The sequence below is a fragment of the Chanodichthys erythropterus genome, chromosome 11 (genome assembly GCF_024489055.1).
Source record: "Chanodichthys erythropterus isolate Z2021 chromosome 11, ASM2448905v1, whole genome shotgun sequence".
In the NCBI taxonomy this organism is placed as follows: Eukaryota; Metazoa; Chordata; class Actinopteri; order Cypriniformes; family Xenocyprididae; genus Chanodichthys; species Chanodichthys erythropterus.
This window is the reverse complement of record NC_090231.1, coordinates 40,894,130-40,906,659: the sequence shown is the minus strand read 5'-3', so window position 1 is coordinate 40,906,659 and position 12,530 is coordinate 40,894,130. Positions and strand designations below refer to the sequence as shown.

General features: G+C 37.5%; 1 protein-coding gene across 2 annotated transcripts in view; it reads right to left on the bottom strand.

Moving 5' to 3' along the window:
* LOC137029968 (phosphofurin acidic cluster sorting protein 1) overlaps positions 1 to 12,168 on the bottom strand; it is a 59,336-nt gene extending 47,168 nt beyond the window's left edge. For both annotated transcript variants that reach the window (XM_067399827.1, XM_067399828.1), the window contains exon 1: positions 11,754 to 12,168. In XM_067399827.1, coding sequence (XP_067255928.1) covers positions 11,754 to 11,902 — 149 coding nt within the window. In that variant the 5' untranslated portion in view covers positions 11,903 to 12,168. The remainder of the gene's footprint in view (positions 1 to 11,753) is intronic.
* Positions 12,169 to 12,530: the final 362 nt, after the last annotated feature.

The window sequence follows — 12,530 nt, the reverse complement described above, 5'->3', positions numbered from 1 at the left end:
TGCCAAAAAAAAAATCCCCCACACCATTGCACCACCACCAGCAGCCTGCACAGTGGTAACAAGGCATGATGGATCCATGTTCTCATTCTGTTTACGCCAAATTCTGACTCTACCATCTGAATGTCTCAACAGAAATCGAGACTAATCAGACCAGGCAACATTTTTCCAGTCTTCAATTGTCCAATTTTGGTGAGCTCGTGCAAATTGTAGCCTTTTTTTTTCTATTTGTAGTGGAGATGAGTGGTACCCTGTGGGGTCTTCTGCTGTTGTAGCCCATCCGCCTCAAGGTTGTGCATGTTGTGGCTTCACAAATGCTTTGCTGCATACCTCGGTTGTAACGAGTGGTTATTTCAGTCAAAGTTGCTCTTCCATCAGCTTGAATCAGTCGGACCATTCTCCTCTGACCTCTAGCATCAACAAGGCATTGTCGCCCACAGGACTGCCGCGTACTAGATTTTTTTCCCTTTTCACATCATTCTTTGTAAACCCTAGAAATGGTTGTGCATGAAAATGCCAGTAACTGAGCAGATTGTGAAATACTCAGACCGGCCCGTCTGGCACCAACAACCATGCCACGCTCAAAATTGCTTAAATCACCTTTCTTTCCCATTCTGACATTCAGTTTGGAGTTCAGGAGATTGTCTTGACCAGGACCACACACCTAAATGCATTAAAGCAACTGCCATGTGATTGGTTGATTAGATGAGAAATTAAACAGGTGTTCCTAATTATCCTTTTGGTTTGACTAATATATATAATATTATATATTAGTCAAACCAAAAATTATTCAGACATTTTGGATATTTTTGATATATTTTTACTAGTGGGTGTAGGACACTATAGATCATTCATGTAAGTGAGGATAGCAAAATAAAGTAAACTGTGACATATTATACCCAAAAAAATCTTCATACAGTGGACTAACAGTAAAATTGATAAAAATTTGGAACCAAAAATTATTCAGAAACTTTGACCTGACCATGTTTTGCCAAAGTGTTATCTGACATAATTAAGATTCTGACACACTTTAACTCTGAGATCTAGTCATATTTTATTACCATTTATTTTAAACTATAGTGATTAAATTAATAAATCTATTAATGTATGAAATGTTCAAGGTGTCTGAATAAATTTTGGTTTGACTGTAGATTATTCGGTTTGGCAGCACGATCTATAATTTATCCATTCGGAATCTGAATTTTGTTTGTTTTAATATTTATAAGAATCAATTGTCTACACAGGAATGGGATTCTCGCACATTACTGTATTGAGAATTAGGAATATTCTCATGAGATATCAATTATCATGTCAAATATTTGCTTATTTGTCATTATAATAATGTTTTTTCATACATTATGAGAATGTAATAACTGTTATATTAATCTTTAACTAGACTTTATTTTTTAATAAAAAAATATTTGTAATAAAATACAGCATGGTATAAATATAAGATAAAAATTGTTGAAATACTAAATTCCTAAAATGGTAAATAATTAAAAATAAAAAGATAAATAAGAAACTATAATCGAAATATAAAAAATAAAATAAAAAAATGTCAAAAGCACATTACAAAATTAATAAAAACATCAAATTCCTGTTGAGTCTATTAGATTTTTTATCATCACTGACAGACCGATTGTAAATGCTAAGTTCAGACTTAATGCACTGCCCATAGTTTCAAACATTTTACAAATCAGAACAACTCAGAGAAAACTGAATGAGAATGTGAACTAAAGAGTGGGCAGTCCTGTCCTTGAGTCTGTGATATCAGTCATATCTTGATGTTATGAATGACTGCCGTCTCACTGTGTTAGAGGGTCAGTGTGTCGCTGGCCTAATATCACACAAGTTTGTGTGTGATATTCATTAAAAATACAATTAACAATCACAGGAAACTTGTCAGACTGTTATAACGCTGCTGCTGATTCAGTAAATCAGTGCACTGTTGTTATATTTTGATGTTTTAACTGTAATACAATTGGAGAAAATGCATCCAACTATTATCATCTCAAGCATCTGTCAGAAACACGCTTACAGATGAAGTAATTCGGTAAGTGAATGGCGCAGTTCAGCCGCTCACATGTCAGCATTAAGCCTTCATAATAAGCTTCAGGATTCGAGCACATCAGTAGTTTTGCAGCTCAGGCGTCGAGTCACATGACTACTGACAGGCTGAACACTGTTGTGACACAATGGCGGCCGTGATTAACTGTGTCAGTATCTCACCGTTGCAGTGGGTCAATGCTGTGGGGTGAACTCCGGCCAGGCCACTGCTGTGGTTTCACTGTTACGCATGGATTGCATCAGTTAATGCACATGTCATTAACCCTATAAAGAGGCTTTGTTTCAGTTCTGCATTGGCAGTCTCTCTGAGAAAGTGTAGGGTTTCATAACAGTAATAATGATGACATAAACATGCACAACAATGACAGGAACAAAGCTGATGCATGAAAATAAAGTTGATATGCAGGTAAAATCAGAGATTAAAAGGCAGAAACACAATGCATCATGTGTGCGGCAACTTCCAACGCACATGTGCATGTGAGCCAGTACCTGCTTATACTTAACATACAATAGGCATCATTTAGAAAATATGATCAGAACATATTTCAACATAAAACCATTCTTAAATCATTTGATGCATTAAATTTAATGTGAAAATAAAATTTACAACTACATCAAATACAAACAAAAACTCAACGGTCTTCAATACATCCCACCAAAATAAAAGTTTGATTTAACATGAATTATGATAGAAATGTATTACTGATTATAATATAAAAAAAACTGCTGTAAAGGAATTGTTATTTTCTTAAGTATATTTTTACATTTGTTTTTATTTTATTTTAAGTGTCATGGTGTTATAAATGTACTTAATAGGAGATGGTTTTTTTTGATGATTAAAATTTTAATTACCCTTAAAAACAATCATTTCAATAAAAAATAAAACACAAAAGATAGAATAGAGCAGGGTTGGGGGGGGCCTGACTTTATAGGGCACTAAAAGCCGAGAGCTTCACGATTAATCATTCATTAATCAATCTCATTCCTAAATGACAACAATTCGTCTATGTCTATTAAACCTTTGACAAAATCGCACTTGAAGATTCAAATCTGCATTGCCACTGCCCCAGTGAAAGCTGAAACTGTCAAGTATAGGTATGAAACTACTTCAAACTTCTTTTCGAACACAGTTTCCTTATTTCTGCGTCACAAAAATTCAAATTATCACAGAAGTACTGGGATCAAAGTTTATAGTTCAGATATAAACACTGAAGTCATCAAAAAAATAGAGCAAATCACTTTTTGAAAGTGACCTGAGCTTCAAATAAAGATTGTATCGATTACAATGTTACGTCAGTCATTGAATCATTCATTCATGAGATTTGTTCAAAAATGCTATTCTACTTTAAAGAGCTCAAGCATTTAAAGCAGCACACGTCAAAACTACAGCGTGCACTTAAAAACAGAAGGTGTCAGGAATTTACCCAGAAAAAATTAAGACTCAATGCAAACACAACCTTGCACCCTTAAAAATCAGCATGATGCCTTTTGAGACTTTTTAATGCTGCGTTCATGTCATCTGAATTACTGCAATTACAAAATGACGAATCAAACATTTTGCTCCCAGCTGCTCACATGATCAGACCCTGAATTACTTGTTTTTATAGCAGTATTCATTATGGGAAAATGGATCCATTTTGCTGCTTTGTGGTTTTTAATATAATGTCACAACTAGTGATTGAGCAATGTGTATTTTTCTATGCTAATACAGATAGAGAACAGGGAGGCTGACAGCTGATATGAAGGTCATATACACTGATGAGCCAAAGAATTATGACCATTTACAGGTGAAGTGAATATTGTTGATCATCTCCTAACAAGGCCATATATTAAGGTCTGGGTAGATTGGACGGTAGCAAACAATCAGTTCTGTTAAATCAACATGTTGGATGCAGGAGAAATGGACAGGATCAGAGCGACTTTGACAAGGCCCAAATTGTTATGGCAAGGCAACTGGGCAACGAGGACAACGAAGACTATCCCATCTGGCCCAAGTCAACAGAAGGTCTACTGTGGTACAAGTCGCACAAAATTTTAAATGATGATTATGGAAGGAATGCGTCACAACACAGTGTGTAGCCGCAGACTTGTCAGAGTGCCTATGATGAACCCGTCCACTGTCAAAAGCACCTACAATAGGTGCCAGTTTTCTATTACATCAAATGGACGGCCATGCTTGTGTGTGCCGTTTACCTAAGGAAGTGATGTCACTGTGGGACGATGACAAGCCGGTGGAGGGAGTGTAATGCTCTGGGCAATGTTCTGATAGGAAACCCTGGGTCCCACCATTGATGTGGACGTAAATTTGACATGTGCCACCTACCTAAAGATTGTTGCAGACCAGGTACACCCTTCATGACAATGGTTTTCCCTGATGGAAGCCTCCCTGCCATATTGCACACATTGTTCAGGAATAGTTTGAGGAACACGAAGAGTTCAAGGTGTTGTCCTGGCCTCCAAATTCACCACAAATCTATCCAATCGAGTATCTGTGGGGTGTGCTGGACCAATAAGTTTGATCCACGGCAGCTTCACCTCACAGCCTACAGGCTTTGAAGGATCTGCTGCTAACACCTTGGTGCCAGATACCACAGCACACCTTCAGGGGTCTAGTCGAGTCCAAGCCTCGACAGGTCAGTGCTGTTTTGGTGTCAAGCAGAGGACCAACAACAGCAAGAAGTCAATGAGATGTAGACAAAACTGCTGAAAAAAAGTAAATCTCATTCAATATATTTTAAATTTATAAAATGTGTAACACCGTCTATGTGCGTGGCTTCACTGCAAAGCAGCGAATCTTTATTTTTGAAGAGTGTAACCATCTAGCTGAATCTGAGAAAGAGAAAATAATCCTCGACCTGAGCGAGGGAAAGAAAGAACGACAAAATGGGAATGTCCATCTTAATCAGCTCTGTCAGGAGTAGATAGGATCCTGCTCGGAGGTGACAACACCGCAGGGCCAATAACTCGGTGCAGAAGAACCGATGCCACACCCGAAACTGTGCAACACGGCAGAGTCATGAGAATTTCCAAATTTAAAGGAAGGAGAAGAATGTCAGGCATCTCACATCTCCGTTCCCTTCATGGCAGCCAGAGAAAAGATTACCCATAATGCAACTGTCGAAAATTCCCCAACACTTCCAGTGAAGGGAAGGCAGATCTTGCAAGGGCAAGTCGTGAGTGTAATAACACTTAACACTAGTTCACACATGCCTTCCTGAAACAATAAACCTCAGTGCTGTTATTGTAACAATTGTTAAAAGTAAAATATTAAAAATCTTTATCGTTAATTGAAATAAAGATGAAATAAAATATAAATATGACATGAAAAATTTAGGCCTAACCTTATATTTATTATATATATATAAAAACAAAAAAGAATACTAATAAAAATGACAAAGTCACATAAAATCACAAAAATGTGAAATTAAAACAAAAATAAATGTTACAATGTCACAATTTGCACAGTTCAATTATTCATTTAATTTCATATTGACTTAAAGCCCAAACATCTCTGTATTTGGCATTGTCTTTCTGAGCTAATGTCAGCCGTAGCATCCATTTCATTGTTCGGTTTCATAGATATCAAGGCTAACTGAATTTCAGACTGATCTCAGACCAGATAGTTTTTCGAGTGGCGGCTTGTTGCATTGATTGAGTGCCACACAGTTTCGTTTTTCTCCCTCAGAATCTTGCGGCAGTAGAAATTACCTTTCCACACTCGTCCCATCATCCCCCCCAACACTCTCTCGCTCCCTAATTCACATTTTCAGTGTGAAATATCTCTGCATCTCCCTCCATCCTCGCCTCTCAGACTGTCGGCTTCATTTGTACTCTTTTTGTGCTCAGCAATCAAATCAGGTGAACAAAGCATGACTCCAGAAATCGGTGGCAGCGCAAACAAAAGGATGTGACATCGTCAGCCTTCAGACTGCAGAGGGAAACAGATGCAGATGAACAGGAAATAACCAGAGTCTCTGTGCCAAACTCAATGTTTATACTGAAAATACGCCTCAATATGAACAGAAATGTTTTCAAGTTAAAGGAATAGTTGACTCTTAAAAAAAAACATTATTTTTTAAAGGGGTTCTATTATGTTTTTCCTTTTTTTGTATGAATTGTTGTAGTTTGAGAATTAAAAATGCCTGCAAAGCCTTGATTGTAGTCTTGAGTTTTCTTCCAGGAATGAACACATAACAATATTCCTCATTTAAATAATTCCCACCCTATTCCTACCAATAATTCCCACAAATGCAAAATAAAGGGGGAGGGGGCTGGTTGAGTTAGAAAGCAGTGAAACTTCCGGCTATGGTAAGGGGTGTGACATTTCCCAAACATGCTGGAAGTGCTTGACCAATCACAACACACTGGTCCAGCCGACCAATCAAAATACATTGCGCTTTTCGGAAGAAGGGGCTTCGTAGAGACAGGAACTAAAAAGAGCGTTACTGACAGACTAGGAAAAGAGGTGCTGAAAAAAAATGTCAAATATGTGAAAAATAAGCCATTTTTTTAAAATTCAAGCATGAAATCCTATTAGTAGAGTCCAAAAACAAAATCAAGACTTTGAAAAAGGGCATAATAGGTCCCCTTTAAAGATAAAAATCCTCACACAGCTCTTTTCATAGTGATCACATCTGTCAATCTGCAATAAAAGACAAAAAACCACCATAAAAATGGTCCATATGGCTTGTGCACTATATTCCGAATCAAATAAAGCCATATGATAGCTTTGTGTGGGGAACAGACTGAAATTAAAACCAGTGAAGCTCGAGCTTACTTTCACCAAGCCCATGTTCCTGTCAAGAATTCAGAAATGACGTGTTACGTTCAGTCCCTAGCTACAGATGTGAGAATCAATGGCATTTTGGTGTCAGTGATGTCAATGTTTGTGGTCGATCATTGTGTTTCTTTTCAAAGACTAAACTTCTTCATTACTGAACATTTGGTTACATCCTTGTATTGAAGGGTTTTATTGGGAAGTGTATGACAGAAGTGTGAATATAATGGCATGAGGCTCGATGTAATGTGTTGTTGTTGTTGTTTGTGTTGAATGAGGTGTCAATCTGTTTTCCCGCTGGCCTTTGGCACCAATCAATGATTCAGCTGCCAAAAGACGCTCAGGGGTATTTTGCAAAGAGGGATTTTATCTTAACAAATATCTGAAAAATGACAGACCTGGGACAACAAAACGGTTGATATGCAGATACAAATGACAGCTTACATGCTACAGTCACTTGCAGGGTTGGGAATCAAGAACTATTCTTAGAGCCCTTTCACACCAAGGATGACAACTATAACCTTAATTTTTTTGAAGTTGTAAATAAAACAAAGTGTATGTTTTACAAGAAATTACCATTTTAGTTTTTCTACTTCAAAATTTCCAATAATTCAACGTGTTACTTGGAGCTCGTCGTAATTATTTGTGAAGCAATTTCTGAGTAAAAATGGTCAAGTAAATCTGACTTGCGCCAATTTTTTCAGCATATAACATTATACTAATCATTCTAATTATATGAGAATAGAACAGTCCACACCACAATTATAACAATAACAATGAGAATAATATAGTTGGGATCACTTTCGAAACTATTTTTTTGAGCTGATAAAAACATTGCAGCCAACCAGAGGTCCAACATTTAAACTGGTAGATGACAAAAATAACTGCATCATACTTATAATAAACAGAATGTTATCATGCATTGGTGTGGACACCTATTATAGTTATCGTTTTTTCATAACATGTTCAATTTACAAAAAAAATGGAGTGGAATTATTTGGTTCCAACTAGGGCTGGGTAAAAAAATATCAATTTCTTGATTTTAATCGATTCTCATTTTTACGAACCGATGTTGATTCTTAAATCCCAAGAATCGATTAGTCTAGTCTGTTTTCACTGAATCCTCTCCTCCGCTTTAAGGTCATTGCACACTGAGTCAGAAATTCACATGCGAAACTTTCGCACGTTAAAAAATAAATTCGACCTTACGTTATTGTCAATTGCGTTTGCACACTGCCTCTGAAACTTTCGTCCGTCAAAAAAATATTCGGATCAGGTTCGATTTTCTGCGTTTTTCGCATCCGTGGCACGCATTTTGAGAGACGTTTTGACAATTCAGAGCCACCATACGCGAACGTAAAAATCCAGAATGCCATCTGACAAGTTGATCCACGTCATCTACAGCACAAAACAGCAGCACTGAATGACAAACAACGTGAGGAATACAAAGAGACCAAATATAAAGACATATTGTGCCAGTAATAAAGCATCAAACAGAGCCACTGACATCCTGAAGTAATCTTTGAAACGCTCGGATAATCCTGCAGCTCCTTGATGAGGTGAATTCTCCTTTCTCCTCTATGCAATCTCGGGATTGAATGGACCCAATATTTCCTCTTTCTTTTTCTCTTTTTAAGAAGAGAGGAGACAACTAATCGTGCTCACTGCTTGAAGACTTCATTTTGTATTGTTTTGCGATTTTTTTCGCAACGCATTTATTAATACGCATAGGACTCGGTGTGCAAGGTCTCTGTGCGTTACGAATTTTTAGGATTGCGAATACGAAAAAACACATGCGAAAATGTCAGACTCCAGTGTGCAAAGGCCTTTACAGTGTGAAATAAACATGAATAAACATCTGAAGGTATGTTAAAAGATAGAGTACAACTTACCGAAATCCGTATCATGTCTCGTGTAATCGGTAAATCAATGTTTCAACCACGGAAAGACGCCAATAAAACTGCTTGTAAACAATGTCACGTAACGTCACATTTACCTCAGAAAAACCATATTCAGTGACCATAAACTCATTAGTCAGCTAGAAAAATGAACCCTAGAGAACAGCATTCTGATAAATATATGCATGTTACATATTCATTATAATTTTTTAATGTCCTTCAATATTTAATGCATGTTTGAATGAATCAGTTATGACAGACACAATTTTTTGTTTATGTTTCAAAAAAATTAATTGGAGTAGAAATATGATTATGTAATTCTAAACTTTATTTATTATAAAAAACATCATTGAGTGTAATTTAAGTGTTTGTATATAAATATGTTAATTTTAACCTTCAATATTATAGTAATGTAGTACCAACTGACTCCCACGTGTAGTTTACAGCATTAGCTGATATTTATTTCCTCTAGAAAATTTGCCATGTACTGTAATGTATCTGATATACTACATCCAAAATAATCTATATCAAATCAAAATCTAAACGAAAGCATGTGAATAGAAATCGAGTCGAATCGTGAAAATTGTGTCAATACCCAGCCCTCCAACTATTTATGAACAGCTGCATTCTTAAACCAATGTTACGTCACAGCACAATCAATAGTAGTCAGAATCACCAAACGATTACTCTCAAGAGTAGGTTCTTTTAAACGAGTCAGTCAAAAAGACTTGAACTCTTGGATTATTGGTCTGAATCTGTCTTTCCAAAAGTAGAGACCATTAGTGCCAATGATTGCCATGATCTACTCAGGCTTACGACGCTTTAGGGAGCCCAAAGCGGTTCTTGACTTATTCACTGAACTGTGAGTCATTACTATGATTATGTCCAGTTTGAACCAAGAACAGTTACTGTGGTGTTACTGCTCATCAATTCCTATTCCTATTCCCAGTTTTCACGCAAAGATGCACACGTTTACACACTCACAACACGTAAAACACAGTCAGAAATCAGACACGTGCCACATGGGTGCCCTGTGCCGCCTATTGTGCCATCTTTAGTTCTAATTAAGTAGCTGGGGTGAGTTACAGGGCTATTGTCCACCTGAATTAGACATAAAACAAGATCACATTAATATTTAATAGCAGTCCCGAGCAAGATGATAGTAGTGGAAAGAAGAGCGCTCTGCTCTTTTCCTAATGCATTACATTTTGAATACAGCCATCAGCTCCGGTCAAACACAAAACATCAACAAGTCGATCAATATTTCGGTGTATTTTTAGTTTCCTGTCAATACAAGCAGCATGAAGCCATGCAAAACAAGCACATACTGTGTAACTCAGATCTATCCCAATTGCTCCATCAATACACATTTAATTCAAATAAACCAATTAGCTTCAATGGGCAGCCATTTCAAGTGTCCGTGCGGTCTGTATCCATAGCCGATATTAACTCCAGCAGAAAACAACAGGGAGTATTGGTTTTCAAAGGAGGACAGTTGTTTCGAATGTTGACACATACATGTTCACCTGTTCAAATATGGTGCCAGGCTGGAATTTAAAGCTTGAAGCTCTAGTTACCATGGCAGCATCCCAAACCAGTTCCATACCATTCCCAATTTAGAACACAATACCTGAATCTCTACAAATTCTAAACCGGCATTAGGATTACTACATGACAGCAAAATATTCCAGACCACCAGGTTGGAATTCAAAGCATGAAGCTCTTCAGTTACCATGGCAGCATCCCAAGCCAATGTATACAAGACTATTTAATACAACATATGAATTCCTGCAATACTGAAACAACATTTCTAGGATCTACCACATCAATATATTCCCAACAATGCAAATTTCCTGGCTGGAATACAATGCTTGAATAGGATAAACTAGCATTGCTCCATTCATGGGGAGAGATATTTTTTCCCCGATATTCACAATCAGCTTAATCGGTTCTCAGTCGTTTAATTATGGATCTACCAATAAGATGGCATAATTTGTGAGGTAATAGTAATAATAATACTAATTAATTATATAATTTAAAAAAAAATGACATTAACAACACTACTAATAAAAAAATTATATCCAATATTTTCCAGAACACCATGTTAGAATAAAACACAGTAAGCTCTACAGTTATCATTGCAGAATCCCAAACCAGTTCCATACCAATCCCAACTAAAAACTGCTGGGTTAAATAAAACCCAGGGATTGGGTTGTTTTCACCCAGCCATTTTTTACAACCCATTTTGGATTTATTTTTTTAGCCAGCAAAATAGTTATATAGTAAAAGGCATGTTTTTGCTCAGCCCCAAATAGGGTCAAATTTGTGGGGTATTATAAGCTGAAACTTGACCAGACCAGGATGGAATACAATGCATGAATAGGATAAACTAGTTTTACTCTATATTAAATCGGAAGAGATCTTTTCCTGATATTCACTTCCAACTTAATCGGTTCTCAGTTTGTCAATATTGGGTGTAGTGATAAATGGCATAATTTGGAGAACTAATATTAAAAAATTAAAATAATAAGAACAATAATCACACAAAAAATATCTACCAGTATCAATACGGGACATTAAAAAAAGCAATATCGGTCAATATATCTATCAATTTCTCCAATATTTTCCTGAACAGCAGATTGGGAAGATATACGGCAGCTTTCCAGACAAATAATCCAGACCACTGACAGGCTGGAATACAATACATGAACCCCTGCATGTCTGAACATTTCACCTCCAGCTCTTTGTTAAGCAGAAGTTGCTCTGGTTGTCTTTACCGCACTGTCGTGTTCAGATTGAGCCACCGATCATTCTTCATATCGCTTTTGCTGCAAACCTCGACATATATCGTGTTGAAAACTGTCTACCCTGAATGTATTCATTAATTACATCTAGTTATATCCACACCAGTATCCCCTCCAGGTTTGTAGATAAATGTCAAGTAAAAGCCCTGAACCTCGTGCATTATCCGGCGGTGCATCGCTGCTTCCCTCCCCAGTGTACAGGCACCTTACCTCGGCACGCAGCTCGGGGACGATCGGTCCACTTCCCAGGTGGCGTACAGGTTCATGTGCACCGGCCGATTTGAGGTGATCGCCATCGGTTTGGAGGGCTGCGGAGACGGTACGCCTCCAGTCCTCGGGAGCCCTCCCCGATCCGACATACTGGAGGAACCTTATGTTTAAAAAACAATGAAAGAAAACCCGAATAAAACGGCTGTTGTCGGAGCGTCGATCCTCTACTGCACCACAATCATCCGTCCACGCGGACCGAGGCTCAATTGTAGCGATCGCGACGCGCGCAGCGCTGCAGTTGGATCCGATGTTCGCCGTGAAACTCGCTTCTAGTGTTTCTCAAGTTGCGTTAGTTGTTTATCGGTGCAGGAAGCGGAAATTTCTTTTTTGCCTTGCAGAGAAGCGCCACTGTCGAAGAGCAACGCCTCTTGTGAAAGACGAGCCCTCATAACCAACCCTTGAGAGTGAGAGAGAGTGAGAGAGAGAGAGAGAGAGAGAGAGAGAGAGAGAGAGAGAGAGAGAGAGAGGTTGACGAAGGGACACATCTCGGGTTTTTGATCGTGCGAAATGAGAAAAAAAGCAGAATATATTAAGATTTTAGCGGCTTTTGGTTATTGTTGCCTTGTTATATTTGACCACAAGGGAATATTTAGCTTGCGTTCTTACAAAAACAATTTGAAAATTGATATTTTTCACGCTTCTTGAATATCCAGTATTCAACTATTTTAAAAAATCTGTTCGTGGAAAATTTGTGGTTCTTACAGGTCAAATTTGACC